The 18,497-nt window shown below is 44.6% G+C and overlaps 1 protein-coding gene across 1 annotated transcript; it reads left to right on the forward strand.

Moving 5' to 3' along the window:
* The first annotated feature begins 4,679 nt into the window (after positions 1-4,679).
* On the forward strand, positions 4,680-17,967 carry CFAP20 (cilia and flagella associated protein 20). The gene is made up of 6 exons (XM_027516427.1): positions 4,680-5,022; positions 14,646-14,725; positions 15,418-15,529; positions 16,148-16,336; positions 16,932-17,042; positions 17,539-17,967. The coding sequence occupies exons 1-6, from the start codon at positions 4,939-4,941 to the stop codon at positions 17,542-17,544; spliced, it is 582 nt and encodes a 193-aa protein (XP_027372228.1). The 5' UTR covers positions 4,680-4,938; the 3' UTR covers positions 17,545-17,967.
* The last annotated feature ends 530 nt before the right edge of the window (positions 17,968-18,497 follow it).

Genomic DNA, 18,497 nt, shown 5'->3' on the forward strand with positions numbered 1-18,497 from the left:
GGTCTAGTTTCAAATTCCTTTAAGCATTTCAAATTAAATTCGAAGTACCAGATCCTCTAATCCTTTAAATGGGTTAACTATTTCAAATATCTTAAACAACAAAACATCACAATAATCAGAAATGTATTCCTCTGTTTGACATGTATTACTGACATTGTGTATTTGATCTACTTCCCATAATCTTGTATTTTGACACCTATGCCACCAAGGTGAGATATTCTGTCTAAACACAGGACTCTAATTCGTTCATGGCCAGAGATTCTGAGCTGGGCACAGAATTGGTTGCTGCTTCTGCAGTGGTTCTACCCTCCTGCTTGTATTGGGTTAGCCAAAAAGTTCATTTGGGGTTTTCCCATACAAGCTAATGTATGAAAAACGCGAACAAAATTTTTGGTCAATCCTATAGTAATAGTAATGGGATTCTCAAGACCACCTCATATCTTTTCCCTCATGCAGTTACTTTACTTTTACATCCTCTGCATCTTTTAATGGCCTGATTAACCTCAGTTGAGCTTCTGCATACACTACTTAGATTGTAAGTACTACCTCATTAAATTCTGCTTTTTTTCATTTATTACTTTTTAAAACTGACTCATCCACCTTGCTCTAATCATAATCATTGAAGGAAGCAACATATCAAGATTTTTCATGTATTTAGTCCTTAGCTTTCTTGATGAAGAGAAAACAATCTTGAAGGAATAGAGTTGACCCTTGAACAACTTGGATTTGAACTACAGGGTTCACTTATATGTTGATTTTTTTCAATAATAAATACTACATGATCCACAGTTGGTTGGATCTGAGAATGCAGAACTGGCGATATGGAGGAAGCAGTCTATACAGAGGGACAATTATAAGTTACACACAGATTTCTGAGGAGTGGATTGGTGACCTTAACTGTGCTCTTCAAGGGTTGACTGTATAGTGTTTAATGCATGTTTCTGTGAGAGAGATAGGTGATTTTAGGTTAAATTTGTTCTACATTACTTTGAAAAGAAGGCAACGTCAGAGGTAACCATTTAGCACTAATCCATTCATTCATTCATTGTGTGTCTGTCATGCTGGTACTGTGGTAGGTGAGGGGATACATGCCCAGAAGACACAGTCTGCCCCCAGAAGGAGCTTGCCGAAATCAAGTCTACAATAGGAGCAAACCCTCTCATTTATGTCCGCCATATCTTTGATCAAATCATCAAATCATCTTAGCCAAGGCTATGATCATAGTAAACTTTGAACCCCCACATAAGGAAAAACTGAACACAGTTTTCACGTGGATACTCACTGAGAACGAGTAGTTAAGAGAAGCAAGCACTTTCATTTTCTCCATCAGCTTGCTCGATTGATCTTGTTGGGTCCCTTCCAAGGCCCTGACAGGGGCCTTAGAAATTTATTCAAGTAGTTCATATGATTTTGTAAAATCTGCAAAGGTAAGCAGAAGATTTGAGTCTCATCAAAGCTGGATCAAAACAGAATTTCCTTCCCATCAGAAATAAAGTCAATAATGCAGGGTATATAGTTAAACATACCACATGTTTTTTCTCCTTTTTAAACTTACAAAAAAATAAGACTCATGCAAAATAGAACTGATCAATCCCTCTGTTTGGAGGGCACAAATAAGGAGCAGTACTACTAGTACAAACAGCAGCACATATGTGGGTAAAGTTGCATGTTTTATGAACCATCAGTCATGATTCAATTCAGTTCAGTTCAGTCGCTCAGTCGTGTCTGACTCTTTGCAACCCCATGAATCGCAGCACTCCAGGCCTCCCTGTCCATCACCAACTCCCGGAGTTCACTCAGACTCACATCCATTGAGTCAGTGATGCCATCCAGCCATCTCATCCTCTGTCCTCCCCTTCTCCTCCTGCCCCCAATCCCTCCCAGCATCAGAGTCTTTTCCAATGAGTCAACTCTTCGCATGAGGTGGCCAAAGTACTGGAGTTTCAGCTTCAACATCAGTCCTTCCAATGAACACCCAGAACTGATCTCCTTTAGGAGGGACTGGTTGGATCTCCTTGCAGTCCAAGGGACTCTCAAGAGTCTTCTCCAACACCACAGTTCAAAAGCATCAATTCTTCGGCACTCAGCCTTCTTCACAGTCCAACTCTCACATCCATACATGACCACAGGAAAAACCATAGCCTTGACTAGACGAACCTTTGTTGGCAAAGTAATGTTTCTGCTTTTCAATACGCTATCTAGGTTGGTCATAACTTTCCTTCCAAGGAGTAAGCGTCTTTTAATTTCATGGCTGCAGTCACCATCTGCAGTGATTTTGGAGCCCAAAAAAATAAAGTCTGACACTGTTTCCACTGTTTCCCCATCTATTTGCCATGAAGTGATGGGACCGGATGCCATGATCTTCGTTTTCTGAATGTTGAGCTTTAAGCCAGCTTTTTCACTCTCCACTTTCACTTTCATCAAGAGGCTTTTTAGTTCCTCTTCACTTTCTGCCATAAGGGTGGTGTCATCTGCATATCTGAGGTTATTGATATTTCTCCCGGCAATCTTGATTCCAGCTTGTGTTCATTCTAAGAAACACCTGGAGTAACAGGCAAATTTGGCCTTGGAATACGGAATGAAGCAGGGCAAAGACTAATAGAGTTTTGCCAAGAAAATGCACTGGTCATAGCAAACACCCTCTTCCAACAACACAAGAGAAGACTCTATACATGGACATCCCCAGATGGTCAACACCTAAATCAGATTGATTATATTCTTTGCAGCCAAAGATGGAGAAGCTCTATACAGTCAACAAAAACAAGACCAGGAGCTGACTGCGGCTCAGATCATGAACTCCTTATTACCAAATTCAGACTTAAATTGAAGAAAGTAGGGAAAACCACTAGACCATTCAGGTATGACCTAAATCAAATCCCTTATGATTATACAGTGGAAGTGAGAAATAGATTTAAGGGCCTAGATCTGATAGAGTGAGTGCCTGATGAACTATGGAATGAGGTTCATGACATTGTACAGAAGACAGGGATCAAGACCATCCCCATGGAAAAGAAATGCAAAATATCAAAATGGCTGTCTGGGGAGGCCTTACAAATAGCCGTGAAAAGAAGCGAAGCGAAAAGCAAAGGAGAAAAGGAAAGATATAAGCATCTGAATGCAGAGTTCCAAAGAATAGCAAGAAGAGATAAGAAAGCCTTCCTCAGCAATCAATGCAAAGAAATCAGTCATGATTAAGAAGACTCAAATATCCTATTCTCTTAATTACAAAATGATATTACAAAACTGCCTTAAATAGAAGTGGTCAGTGTATGCATGCTGTCACTTTAGTCATGTCTGACTCTTTGCGACCCTATAGATTGTAGCCTGCCAGTGTCCTCTGTCCATGGGATACTCCAGGCAAGAATCCTTCTCCAAGGGATCTTCCTGATCCAGACAACTAACTCAAGTCTCCTATGGCTCCTGCATTGCAAGATTCTTCACCCCTGAGCCACCGGGGAAGCCTGATCACAGTAGGCACCACAAAACTTGGATGCCCCACCTGGTGAGTTCTGAAGACTTTAAATATAGAACAGGATTTGGACTTTACCCAGGGTCGGAGAAGGCAATGGCACCCCACTCCAGTACTCTTGCTTGGAAAATCCCATGGACGGAGGAGCCTGATGGGCTGCAGTCCATGGGATCTGAAGAGTCAGACACGACTGAGCAACTTCATTTTCACTTTTCACTCTCATACATTGGAGAAGGAAATGGCAACCCACTCCAGTGTTCTTGCCTGGAGAATGCCAGGGACAGAAGAGCCTGGTAGGCTGCCATCTCTGGGGTCGCACAGAGTTGGACACGACTGAAGCCACTTAGCAGCAGCAACAAGTTAACAGGAGAAGAGAATGTTGTAGGCTGACTGATATGGAGCCTGGAAGGAAGGCTGGAAACAGAGGGACTAGAAGTTCATACACTAGAGGCTGAGTGAATGATGGTTTCCAACATTTGATGTTTCTTCCACACTTGAAATATCATAGTTTATGTCTTTTAAAAACGGTTCTAAGAATTGATTAAACAAACAAACAAACAACTGTTGATTCAACTCAACCAACTTTATTTTAATTGCATTAATGTCTGCATTTAAAGTTCAGACCTTCTTGTTTCTAATCACGCATTTAAGGTGGTAACTTTTCCTCAAGGATTGCTTTGACTTCATTCCGCGGGTTATGCTGCATATTCATAGCGACCCAGTCAATAATTAAAGCAATGATGCCTATAAGGCGTTCAGCACACTTACTGCGTAATACTGGTTAGCTGCTTTAACCTTATCCTGTACTCGGCCAACAGGCAATTATTTGTTAGTCTCAGGACTCCAGGTCCTGCCTTTCCCCACTTTTTTTCCGCTTCTAACTCCTCCTAGCCCCTAGTGGGCGGAACCTGGGCGGAACCTGGCCTTCACGCTCTTAGACTCCATCCCCTCCAGGTTCCCTTGACACCACGCAGGTGCAAACCCATTCTGTTATCCTGTCTCCTTCCGCTTTCTAAAAGCGGCTCTGGGACAACGATGGGAAAATAGTCCCTCGGCAAGGGCGTTCTATTCCCAAGGAGGCGGCACTAGGGCGGGGCTTAAGAGCGAAAGGAACAGGAAGTCCGTAATCCCCGTGGCGGGATTGGGCTCTGCGCTCTGAGGGGGCGGGCTCAGGTGAGCGGAGGGATTCATCGCTGGCGGCGGGAGGCCCGCCGCCTCCATTTAAGGAGGGGAGTGCGGTGCAGGCGGCAGTTGCTGTGGTTTTCCGTGTTGGTGTGGTTTTGTTTTCTTGGGAGCGTAGCTTCACGGACTTAGCGTCCCGCGTCCAAGTCCAGGTGTCTGTGGCCGCCGATCTGGACGTCAGGGGCTCAGCTTCCCTTCTTCGGACCAGCCAGCCCCCTGTTTTGCCTTTGCCAATTGGTGCCCATATTTAGGTCGGCTTTGGCGAGGCTGAGAAGGCCGCCGGCAAGATGTTCAAAAACACGTTCCAGAGCGGCTTCCTCTCCATCCTCTACAGCATCGGCAGCAAACCCCTGCAGATCTGGGACAAAAAGGTCAGGGACTGAGGGCGGCGGCGGGGCGAGGTCTCGGGGCTGGGGCTGGGGTGGCAGGTAGCTGTGACGAGCTGGGGCCTGGGGGAGGCCCGGCGATCTCTGCTGTGCCCTGGCCCCAGCCTGGGGTGATTGAGGCGCGAGGTGAGGGCATAGTGTAAGCAGCGGAGGTGCATTGGGGTGGGCGTGGCTGGAGTTTAAGTGTCCTACGGCCGTGGTGTGGACCAGTGTCTCTCGCCGCAGACTTGACGGACATGCGGTTCTTTAGCTTCGATTTCCCCACTTACATGGTGGGGTTGGTAGTACCCATCTAACAGTGTGAAAAGCGTCAAGTCACATGAGGTTGCTTTGGGAAAGTGCAGATGAAAGAAACTGCTGTTCACTGATTTCACAAGTATTTACTAATATCCTGTGTTGTGCCAGGCTCTGTGCTGGGCACTGGACACAGAGCCATTGTCCCAGGCTCCCTTATAGAGGCACAGCCAGAACTCGGTTATGTTTGGGTTTCATTCATTTGCTCCCTTCCTCTCACTGATCCCAACGGAGCCGGAATTCAGTGGTCTTTGGCACCTGCTCCACACTCACTGTGACTTGGGGTCTGTGCTGTGCCTTCAGTGACTGATCTCCATCAGGAAAATTGTAAAATGGTGACAAGTCTTGTCTAGGTTAACGTGCTCAAAGCCAAGTACAAGCCTCATCGTCTTTATTCAGGCATCCACTGGGTGATGCTTCCACTGACTCCAGAGGATGGTGACCCTGTCCACATTCTAGAGATGTTGATTAGGGGGCATGTGTGCCTAGCAATCTATGAGTTGGTTCTCACTTAACTACTGTGCTATTTCCTTTCTTATGCAAATTCTCAGTTTTCTGTACTCTTTTTAAAATAAAAGTTAATATAAAGCACTCTTACCATGGAAGACAGGTGACTTAGTACTGCACTCCTCCAAGGAAAATGGAGAGAGGTGGTATGTTGAATGCTGTTTTTATAGAGAAGGATGTGGGATCATCTAAATAAGCAGTTTACTGGCAATGAGGCCAACAATCTTGGATTTCATCTCAGAACAAGTCCTTGTTTTTGTCTTCCCACATCCACAGATGAAGGTTTTTCGGCCACAGAGAGACTGAGAACACAGACAGCCTTCTTTCTGCCTGTTGCTGCTACGGAATTCTTTATTCTGAGAGCAGCTTTTGGGGTGGTGTATTCACAGTGTCATTTTTATAAGACAGTTGAAAGATCTGAATGTAACGAGTTTGGCCTTATGCATGTGTGAGAAATCTGACCAGCTTCTCTTCTTTCACAGTGATTCTGTCCCCAAACTACATCTAATGCTGGGAATTGCTTTTTACACAAGAAAGCGGTTCCTTAGTTGCTTTCCTACATTACTGAGTTTGTCAGTTCCATGGTTTTGTTCACATTGGATTAAAAAACCTTGTAAACTCTGAAATTGCACCTCTACAAAGAGAGCTCAAAATGAGTGTACCTGGGAACTTTGTAAGCATGATGGCTTCTCAGCTGTTGTGGTGGTGGTTATTTAGTCGCTAAGTCGTGTCTGACTCTTTGCAACCCCATGGATTTTATAGGCAAGGATACTGGAGTGGCTTGCTTTTTCCTTCTCCAGGGGATTTTCCGGACCCAGGGATTGAACCCATGTCCCTTTCATTGGCAGGTGGATTCCTTACCACTGAGCCACCTGGCTTGCCTTAATTGTGGACTGTCCAAAGTCTGGAGAGAGTGGATTGTGTGCCAGTTGAAACAAAAGTGTCAGTAGGAGACAATTGAAATAGAGAATGGGACTTGATGTAGGAGAATAGGTTTTCAGAGCAGGTCAAAGAACTTAAGTCCAATTCCAGTGTTAGAAAGGCTATTAAGAGTTCTATTAAGTGAAACTTCTATCAGAGTTGCCTTTTAACCCTTCTGGGCTTGATCTTTTGTGGTATGTTTTATTTTTCAAATGCAGTTTTTTGACTAGTCAACATGTTTACATACAGAATATAAAAGCAGAGTAACCATAGTGCACTGTGTCCCTTAACAACGCCACTAGAGGTCAGATGGTACCTTAATGACATAAACGTGTGTGAAAATATTGTTAGATCAACTGGCAGGGCTATGTGGAGTAAATTAAGCAGACATTTTGGCAAAGAAAACCTTTAGAGGAATTCTCATTTTAAGAGAAATTCTTGTAATAGGGAGTTAAATGTTTCTACTCTTTTTATTTAGATTGAAAAAGTGTTTATCTGTAAATTTTTCCCCTTGGGTCAAGGGAAGGAAAGGAAGGAAAAAAGGGAAAGTTTGGGGCCAGATCCATAGGCTTTGGTATATGTATATGTGTGCCTTTTCTCAGCTATATTACGAAGTCCTCAGACAGTGTTGGGAATCCAGTCCAGAAGGGGAAACGCTGGGAATTGATATACTTAACAAGGATTTATTGAGCAACAGCTAAGTGAGGCATTGTGTAGATTTGGAAAGATAGAGTTAGAGAAGACATTTTCCCCACTCCCATGATTCTGAATAAGGCAGAGTTATAATAAAGAAAGGAAGGATAGTCCACACTTACCTAGAAATGACCCTGCCTCCTGCCAGTAGGTGCATTTTGGCTATAACTGCCTGTTTTTAGTTATTACATATTTTGATTTCACAAAACTTTACTATTCTCCTTCCCGAATTTATAGAGAGAGTTTCTGTCATTTGTTTATAGTGAAAAACAGTCTTGGAAAAATTAGGTTTGGTTTCTGTTTAGGCTCTGTGTCTTGTGAATGTGAGAAGTGAATGCCATAGTCATACTCATTTTGTGGGTGTGGATACATTTACAATATCTGCGTTTATCTGACACACTGAAGTTAGCCCTTCCCCCATGTCATCCTTCAGCTCTCAGCTTAAACATTATTTCAGTGGGAACTTCAGTTATGTCTCGGGTGTGCTCCTGTGGTGTTCTGTATCACACCGTATGGCAGTTGCCTATTTACTGTATATCTTCCGCTAGACTACAGGTTCCTTAAGGGGAAGACTAGTATCTCACCTGGAAACCCCAGTGCTGGGTGTTGTCGGACACCTTGAATTTGTGTCCTGGCTCTGACGTAATGTCCTGTGCTGTGTAACCTTGAACAATACTTCACTCAGTTCTCTCATCTTGTAATAACGCCACCTGCTTCTCCTGGTTATGATGATTAAATGAAGAGGTATATAAATGCTTAGCAACAGTTAGGGCATACAGTATTAAATAAAGCAGGGAACTGAGGCATTTGCTCAAGAGTAAAGGAATAGTTTATAACTGAGCCCAATATTCAGATGCCTAGAACAGGAAGTCCAGTAAATTCAGACTTCTGAAATTAGGATAATTTAGTCATTGTGCCATGGCTTTCCCAGTCCAAAACCTTAACATGGCTCTCAGGACACATAGCCTGTGGGCTGGTACTTGCTTAACTAGCTCTCCAGGCTCACCTCCCCATCTAGCAGTGACTTCCTACTGAGCTGAAGGAAGCCTTTCAGCTTCAGGCTTTTGCACTTGCCGGCCCCTCTGCTGGGACCCACTTCTTCTTTTCCGCCTTTATTAGTCTTAGGTCACAGCTCAAAGGCATTTCCTCAGGTTAGGTTAATTTATATCCACTTCCATTTCCTTTTCATCAAACTTGAAATTAGTTTCTCAGGATCTATATTCCTGACTGAATGGTAAGCTTCCTGATAGAGACCTTTGTAGTTTTTCAAACCAAGAATTTAGGAGAAATTAGGGGCTTTCCCGGTGGCTCAGCAGTAAAGAACTCACCTGCAATGCAGGAGACGAAGGTTTGATCCCTGAGTTGGGAAGATCCCCTGGAGGAGGGCGTGGCAGCCCACTCCAGTATTCTTGCATGGAAAATCCCACTGACAGGGACAAAGGAGCCTGGGGGACTGCAGTCCCTGGGGTTGCAGAGTCAGACACTTCTGAAGTGACCGAGCACACACACACTGATGGCTTAGGGGGTAAAGAATCCACCTGCAATGCAGGAGACACAGGTTCAATCCCTGGGTCGGGAAGATCACCTGGAGGAGCAAATGGCAACCCACTCCAGTGTTCTTGCCTGAAAAATCCCACGGACAAAGGAACCTGGTGGGCTACAATCCAAAAAGTCACAAAGAGTCAGACAGGACTGAGTGACTAAACACAAACACATATCAGGGATTTCTTAACAATCCCTTAACTTCTGGGATCAGCAAATACTACATTATTAAAGGGCTCTTTATGTTTAATGTAAACATTACTTCTGATTTGTAAAGAAAATACCAGGAGATTCCATTCCCACTTAGACCGGTGTAAAACATATAACTTTTAGGCTTTACCGGCAATATCCTTAAAGTCTGCTACATGAGATTGATAATTCATAATAAGCGTCTCTATCTTTCTTTCCTCTCATCTTGTCTTTTTCTCAGCTGCTGCTGATCCTCCACATTCCCAGAGGATTAGAACCATAGTTTTTGTGGTTGTTGCTGGAAGATATTAGATTCCCATTCAGTTCCTAATTTTAAAAATGAATGAAGGCTCTTTGCAGAAAAAAAAAGTCCCCACACCCTAGTTTTTAATTAGCAAACCGTGTTAGCACACGTTAAATTAATGCAGTTTCCAATAGTAGACTTGAGAGCGTTTGGACATGAAAGTAGTAGCACTTTTTTTTTTTTTTTTTCAGACTATCCCTGAGTCAGTCTGAGGATGTTCTTCATTATTCCAAGTGATAGCTTTTACTGTAATTGGGCAAAGGCCTGGGTTTTACACTTGCCCTTCCAAGGCATTGTTAGGAAGAGACTGGTTATGGTACACAGAATCATCTTTACTTTAAAAGGCTGCTTGTAAATGCAGAGTCGCCTGTCTGCTGTTTGGTTAGTCCCTGTTAAGTGCCGCAAAGGGAGAGAAGCCTTTGACCCGCTGGCGCCTGCAAGGCCCAGGCCTTGAGACCGCTATGCCCAGCTCTCCCCACAGAGGTCTCCCTCTGCCTGTTTTCTGACTTAGAGCCCAGCCCCTAGCTCAGGGTGGAAACTTTGCCGCTGAAATGGACAGCTCTAAAGGCTTAATGTAAATTGGAACATGTGTCATTAAGACTAGGATGCCAGATGGCCCAAGGGCTCAGCTGTCTGCCACGATAAGTGGGTGGGGCCAGAGAAGAGAAAAGTGGGAGTAGGGAGTGGATACAGCTCCTGTTATTTTTAAAGCAGCATTGGACAGCCTCCTCCCCATCCCAGTAGTATTTTCCCCGCCTCAGCGTGACCCTCCTCCCTGGGGCTTACTTTGGGAAAGAAAAAAAATCAGTGTTCTTTATTAGTTGCCCCAGCAACCATGGAAAGCCTGGGAGAGTGATTGCAAAAAAGGGCTTGAAGGCTCCCTTTTGCTGTCTGCAGAGGCTGAGACCCATTCTGATGGCTAATTGCTAGTAGCCTGGGGTTCTGAAGCTTCTAAAGTACCTCCAGCTCATGGGTAGGGGTGGGAGTGGGGGTAGGAGGGGAGGTGTTCATGAAATTAAAAAATGTAAGATTGGCTTTATTTTTTATTATTATTATTTTGGAGGAATGAAACACTCATAAGTCACACTGCAGGAACCTGTCATGAAATAAAAAGAATTAGCAAGTCAGAGGGCTTTCCCGGTGGCTCAGTGGTAAAGAATCCACCGGCAATGCAGGAGATGCAGGTCGGATCCCTGGGTCAGGAAGATCCCCTGGAGGAGGTAATGGCAACCCACTCCAGTGTTCTTGCCTGGAGAATCCCATGGACAGAGGAGCCTCGTGGGCTATGGGTCCATGGGGTCGCAAAGAGTCTGACATGGCTGCAGCTACTGAGCACACACTCACAGCAATTCAGAAACAAAAGATACTTTCTAATTTAGATGAAGGAAGTAAAATAAAACCTACTTTCACCACGAGCAATAAATGCCGCCTCTTGCGTTTTATCTTCTTTTCACAGCGAGGCCTGCCTAGTGGCCTCTGAACTGGAAGGAGGTAAGGAAAGGAAGTTGATACTTTCTGAGGCCACCTATCTTATTATCCATGTTTGTCAGAAGCTGGACTGAGGAGGGGGTTGCTTCCTGGAAGACCTTGACAGGCTAAGGCAGTGACAGGCAGATTGCCAGGGAGGTTGGGAGGCCTTGCCCCAAATTGACCACGTCTCTTTCTCCTTTGATCCTAGTTTGAGAGCCTAGAGAAAGGTTTTGGGAGGTTTCCTACTCTTTAACTGCTCATATCTCTGGTTAATTGCACCCATCCCCACTCCACTCTTTTCTTCCAGTGAATTTGTATCTATAGTGCTTAAAACTTAATGAAGAAGAAAAATCATAATTCACTAAGAAATTAATTCAATTTGATTTTAAGGCTCTGGCAGCTTGTGATATGACCGTACCTGTGCTTTTCTTCTTTGAGGATTGAACTTTGCTCTTGGGCATAGCTCTATTTAGACTCTTCTCACCACTGGGCAGGTTAAAACTCTAGAGAAACTGGTGGGTATTCCTTCAAAAAAAAACTGCCTTTTCTCCTCTGGGTTTTTGAGTTTTTATGGGCTGCATTAACTAATTTTGTAAGAATTAAGTTTGTGAGTGTGGATGTTGATGTGAAAGAAATTTCTCTTAAGAAGCTCTGACAGTCCAGCTTTAACATGCCTCCGGGCCAGAAGTCTGTAAGAATACACAAAGTCTGTTTTGGCTTTTAGTCTGTTGGCTTCTGCTCGCAGTATAAGGCATTGTTTTCTTCTGTAAAGACCTGAGTGGTCACATTTACTGGAGTGAAGTCGTATGCTGTAAACTTTGAGATGGGCAGAAGGCAAGTTTCCTAACATTTCCTCCCTGTGTAATCTGGCAGAATTTTCTGAAGTTGAGGGAGGCTTCCTGTCCACTGTGATCTGAGAGACCATCCAGGATGTAAGATCTGAGGTCACGCTGCTTCTTTTTTCTTTTAATTTGGCTGTGCCAGGTCTTGTTTGCAACACCAGGGACCTTTCATTGTGGCATTCGAACTCTTGGTTGGGAGTTCACATGTGGGATCTAGTTCCCTGATAAGGGATCGAACCCAGGCAGCCTGCATTGGTAGTTCCACTCCTAACCACTGGACCACAGAGGTGGTGGTCCAGTGTGACCAGGAGGTCACACTTTTAAACAATGTTGGATAAATTGCAATGTGTTGCCTTTTAGCAATAGTAGTTTCTGGACCCTGATTGCTTAATTCTTTGTTTTTACCCATCTGTTTGGTTTGTTGCATTCTGTACCTTTTTAAGAAAGAATGAAGTTACTCTTCAGAGAATAATTAGTGGTGTGTTATAAAATTAGTGGGGTACTGTCAGTTCTTATCAATATGACTACATCATATTATATGGAAGAATTTCTGGATGAATTCCTCCTTTACCAGCGAGTCAGCCTGATTTTCCACAGCAGCTGTGGGCTAGCAAATAGAGGAGGAATATTGCCACTTTGGGAGCATTTATGTGGGGAATGAGGTGGGCAGTGTTGGCATGGGCTACACAGATCCAAGCCTTTGTGCTCTTAATCTCCTCTGGAAAGAGGCCCGGAATTCAAAGCAGGAGGGCACTGGATGTTGCCAGCTTTGATTGAGCTTCAATGTGGTGTCTGTGACTTGAGAATCCAGAAATGCTGCCTTGGCAGAGACCCGGGGCCCATGCACCCAGCATTCTGTTTCTGACAATGGGTCCTGAAGGGTGATTTGTGGGAAGGCATTCTTGATGCTGGCAACTGCACTGTCTTTGCGATATACCCTGGGATCTCTGGCCTCCCATAATAGTCCATGGTGGATATGTCATCCAGGAATTTTTAAAAAACCCTCCTTGAATCTCTTCAGATGTGCCAACTCTTAGCGTGACAAATTCCAGAAGTCAGCAAATATTTGAATGCTTAGTTGATGCCTAGCAGAGTACTGAGCATTGTAGAACATACAGTGTTTCATGCTCTATCCTTACCGTTGTGCTTATACTTTTTGGAGGCGACAAAATTCAGTTACATCTTGCAGAAAAAGATGGGCAGTAATACCCAATGTCACCTGGGGAATACCAAGCACACCACAAGTGGATCAAATTCACAGTAAACGAGCTCACAGAGGCTGAGGTCTCAAGACAGAATGCCATGTTACCAGTAATCCATGTTGAACAGTGTAACTGTCAGAGTCAGTGCGGTATTCTCTCCCTATACGCAAGTCTGATGGCGAGCCACGTGATAATCACTGACTGTGACGGCGCAGGCAGCCGCTTTCCCTCTACCCATTAAGAGACCATGTGCTCACCTTTCCGGTGCATGCAGTTCTAACCCTGCTTGATCTTTTTCATGTGTTAGTTAATACTTTCAGCCTGAAGAGGCAGCCCCATCACAGAAGTGCCTCCGTGTGCCTCTGTTCTGTCCATCTACAGTGCTTGAATGTAATACTTGAAGATAATTGTGCTTTCCTAAATAATTTTTGAGAGGAGGAGTCCATACTGCATATTGATTCCTCTCCATCATATACCCCTACATATGCCACAAACAGTGCAAAACAACGCAGGGTGAGGTGCTGAATCACGTAGTCTGGGCTGCATGAGCCAGAGAAGCAAATCAGAGAGAAGAGAGGTCAGTGTAGGCTGACAGTACTAAAGAAGGCGTCTGTGTGTGGCTCAGATGGGACTTGAGGTCATACTTGAAAAAGTAGAAACTTAGGGAAAAGAAGATATGGAAGCGTGAAGTCAGAGTAAACCTCGGGGAATAATATGTTCACTTTTGGGTTGCCACCCTCCCTGTCAGTGACACTCAGCATTTGACCTTTCTGGCCAAAGAACCATCTGTGTGAGGCAGTATCGGGCAGTGGAAAGCCTGGCTGTTACTCCTGCCTTCCTTACTTAGGGCTTGTCATCTGCACTCCCTGCCTCTCAGTGTCCACATCTGTCAAGTGGAAACAACACCAATGACCTTGTGATTTTTTTTTCCACATTTATTTGTTTGTTTAATCTTTTGGCTGCACTGGGTCCTTACTGCTGCTTTCGGGCTTTCTGTGGTTGCAGCAAGCAGGAGCTAGTCCGTGCAGTGGACGGGCTTCCCATTGTGGTGACTTCTCTTGTTGTCGAGCACAGGCTCTAGGTGCATGGACTTCAGTAGGTGCAGCACAGCACGTGGGCTCAGTTGTTGCAGCTTCCGGGCTGTAGAGCCACAGGCTCATAGTTGCAGCTCATGGGCTCAGTTGCTCCACATCACGTGGAATCTTCCAGACCAAGGATCAAACCGGTGTGTCCCCTGCATTGGCAGGCAGAGTCATATACCAGGGAAGTCTGACCTTGTGATTTTTGTTGTCGGTCTTATTAGGACTGAGATTGCTGTTGTTAGGAATGTTCCTAGTGCTTAGCAGACACTTGGTAAACATTAGCTACATTGAAATTGAATTGATTTCTTTGGGAAGAAATTGGTCCTGATTTATAGATGGCCCAGCTATCTGCAGTTCCTGTGGTGGGTGATTGGGCCCTATCTAGAGGTAATTGCGTGGCTTATTTACATAGAAGCTTCAACATATCATGTCACAAACTTCTGTGTTAATGCCTCTTGGACTACTGTAGTTTTCTTTAAATAGTTGCATTCAGCCTTCGAAATCTTAACAAAATTTTTGCCAAATATTTCAGTACTCACCAGTTTAATTTTCTCCCTTGTAGGTACGAAATGGCCACATCAAAAGAATCACTGATAATGACATCCAGTCCCTGGTGCTAGAGATTGAAGGAACAAATGTCAGGTAGGTTGCCAGCCTGTTCTCCCAGAGACGTTGTATGCCCAGAGGCAGCACATCACAGAGGCTGATAGCGGGGACTGCAGAGCGAGACTGTCCAGTGTGAATCCCGCTCTGCTGCTTAGGGCTCACCCTGGGCAAGTCACTTTATCCCTCAGGCTTCAGTTTCCTCATCTGTAAAATAGGAATAAGAACAATACATCTTCCTTAGAGAATTATTGTGAAGATTAAATAAGTGAATATATATAAAACCTGCTTAGCACATAGTAAGGGCTATGTAAGTCTTAGTTATTAATATTTAACCCCAGTGTTTTCGGGGGGAGGTTGAGGGTGTTACCAGAATCACCCAGTGGGTGGTCAGTGTAGTTTTCAGTGTTACAGTGGTCTTGGTTTTGGTTTTCTTTCACTTAATAGTTTCTTAGAACAGAATTAAATCTTTTCTCACTGGAAGAACTTCATCCGATCTGCTGGCCTGGCTTTCGCTTTTCAGATACTTTCTTCTTGGTATCTAGCGCTGTGTTAAGCTTTTGTTTCAGAGTCTGGCACTTTTTTTAGAAGCATTAGCTTAACTTAAGGGTTAAGGGATCTTTGGATCTTTTAGATCTGCTTTCCAGCTTACCTTATTGGGCTGTTACTGCTTTGCCTATCACAAAGGAAGAGGCTGGTGGTGTGTTTATTGGTGTTTCCTCTTTCTACAGCACCACATATATCACATGTCCTGCAGACCCAAAGAAAACACTGGGAATTAAACTTCCCTTCCTTGTCATGATCATCAAAAACCTGAAGAAATATTTTACCTTTGAAGTACAGGTAAGCATATGCATGTGAATCTGTACACTCTCGACTATACCAGAGAGGTGGCTGGTCAATTTATGGGAAAAAAGTAACCGTAGGAAAGTATCTTTATCCTTTTGAATGTATTCTTTTCTGCCTCTGCTGTACACTTGATTCTGCCATTATTATTATGACATAATTTCAGTATTAGTAATCTGAGTTTCATGCCAAGTTTTAAAAGAAGCAGTAAAGCATCCAGAAAATCTAATCAATAGTTCAAAGATTTCAAAGCTTGAGGATTGGAAGAGTATCTATCTGGGAAGTTACTATTTAATATCAGGCTGGCTATTGTTGGTCTCTAGTCTAGCATTTTTAATTTTTCAAAGGGAAGAATGTTTATGGAATCATGCTATGGTCTGAGGGCCTGATGCATGTGTCATATGTCATAAGCAGCTGATGTTGTCCTGGCAACAGACAAGATAAACTCACTATTTCCGGGCCATCTGCATCCAGTGTGACCCATGTGGGTCTGTTTATTCTCCCTTGGGTCTCAGCCTTGGGAAACCAGGCTGTGGGAGTTTCAGGTCCTGGTCTTACCAAGGTTGTTTGCTCCACGATGGAATTACTGTGATTCTTCCTCTCCATATTTCGTAGGTACTAGATGATAAGAACGTGCGTCGGCGGTTTCGGGCAAGCAACTACCAGAGCACCACCCGGGTCAAGCCCTTCATCTGTACCATGCCCATGCGGCTGGATGACGGCTGGAACCAGATTCAGTTCAACCTGTCAGACTTCACTCGGCGGGCCTATGGCACAAATTACATTGAGACCCTCAGGGTGCAGGTACTGGCTCCTTTTCAAGAGGGAGCCCCAGATGGGAGAGGGGGCTGCACTCTGTTTGCTCCGAGCTTGTGACCTAGGTGGCAGAACTCTGTGGCTTTCTGGCTAGAGTTCCCAAGTCACCGTCCAGGGGGCTTTAACCTCAGAGGCTCGGGACCTGTTCAGGCATCGGCTCAGCAATAGTAGGGAGTGTGGGGGTGATGTAGTCACTAAGTTGTGTCCAGCTCTTGCAACCCTATGGACTGCAGCCCACCAAGCTGCTCTGTCCACGGGATTCTCCAGGCAAGAGTACTAGAATGGGTTGTCATGCCCTCCTTCAGGGGATTTTCCTGAACCAGAGATCCAACCCACACCTGCATTGCAGGCGAATTCTTTACCTCTGAGCCACCAGGGAAGCCTCATGGTGGAGAATACAACAAGCAACTTCTCCCTCTTGTCAGAATCTCCGCCTAAGCCAAGCTGAGGAGATGCCAAAGAGATGACGCTTGTGACAGCACCATGCAGGGTGAGGGGGCTGGAGGAGAATCAGGAAAAAAAGGAAGACAGTCATTATTTGCCTCTTACTTTAAGAGACTTATTTTAAGTCTTGCATCCACAGATCCATGCAAACTGTCGCATCCGACGGGTTTACTTCTCAGACAGACTCTATTCAGAAGACGAACTGCCAGCAGAGTTCAAACTGTATCTCCCAGTTCAGAACAAGGCAAAGGTGAGCCGGCTTTCCTCAGAGGAAGGCCAGATAGTGAGTTGGAGAAACTGTGTCCCCGGAAAGGGCTCCGTTCTACAAGGTCAGGTGCAGACCCTCTCTCTGTTGACATGGAGTATGGAGGGCCTTTACATCAGAAGATCTTAGGCCTGCTACCAGCAGGGAGTCAGGAATAATCCCATGAGCTGCTGCCTCACCTCCGTGAAGTGACCCTGCCCCTTTGGGGGGCATCCTGCTCCTTCCTGCTCCCAGGCCTTCCCTGAAGAATATCTTCCATCTGAACCTCTTCATCAGCCCCAATTGTTATCAGCCGACCCCTCCCCTCTGGCACAATGACGGGCGCTTCTGGGCCTGCCCACTGCTGACACGTATGCACCGCCCCGTGGGCCAGCATCCCCTTGAGTGTCCCTAGGGGTAGGGGGTCGCTGCCATTGACCATCTGTTTTCTAATAACTTAAACTGATGCATTTGTTCTTTTTTTTTTTTCTTTTCCCTTCAGCAATAACTGGAACGCAGCTCAAGGGATAGACCCTGGATATGACTCTTAGTTTAAAAAGGAAACTATCTGGAGGACAATGCAAAAAAACAGATATTTGTATTAGTTCACTGTGCTGTGATTCTTTTACCTACTGTTTGGCGTCCCTCGTCGTGGACGCCAGTGACTATGCCATGCGTTGTAAGTACAGTGGGGGATAAGCCGTCCTTTGATACGTGAATGCTGGAGTGTATCTCGCTGCCTGCCTTGATGTGTGGGGAGAGAGATTTACCACGAATTTACAGAATTAAAGATGGTCCCGTAAGGCAGTTTCAGACCGATATTTCTTCCTACGGTTTGTTCTTTCTTTTATATGTTATCTAAATATATGTATATGCTGTGTAGTGCTCATAATCTGGAAATGAATAAAATGTTATATTCTTGGTTTGTAAATTTGTTCTTGGTTTGTGTGTTGGTTTTTTTTTAATTGGTGACATTTCTCTTTCTTTATGGTATGAAAATAGAACTCTTTGCGAAGAACATCCCATACATTCATGTGGTGAAGTAGCTTGCAGTAAGCACTGAAAGAACAGGACGTCTATAGATGCTGATTTGGAACAACTCCCAAGATAAACTAAATGGGAAGAAACATGAATAGCATATCACCTAGAATCATCTTATCCTGGGGGGGCGGGTCTCAAGTGGAGCTTTAGACAAAACGGCGCATGTGCCAGATTGCTCTTAAACCCCCTGGGAAGGGGTCACGTTGAAGCCTCACCTGCCCTTGTGTGACCATCAGCACGTACAGTGTTCCTCAGCATTGGAACGGATCACCGCCTCCTTGTTTGAGCTCCAGATGAAGTACTTGCCTTGAGTTTAGGAACCTAGAAGAAAAGTGTTTAAAAAAACCACTGGACTCACTTGAAAGAACTGACATCTTAACACCACTCTCCCAGCTCCCAGTTACTCTAGGGCATGTGCCT

The sequence above is a fragment of the Bos indicus x Bos taurus genome, chromosome 18 (assembly GCF_003369695.1).
Source record: "Bos indicus x Bos taurus breed Angus x Brahman F1 hybrid chromosome 18, Bos_hybrid_MaternalHap_v2.0, whole genome shotgun sequence".
In the NCBI taxonomy this organism is placed as follows: domain Eukaryota; kingdom Metazoa; phylum Chordata; class Mammalia; order Artiodactyla; family Bovidae; genus Bos; species Bos indicus x Bos taurus.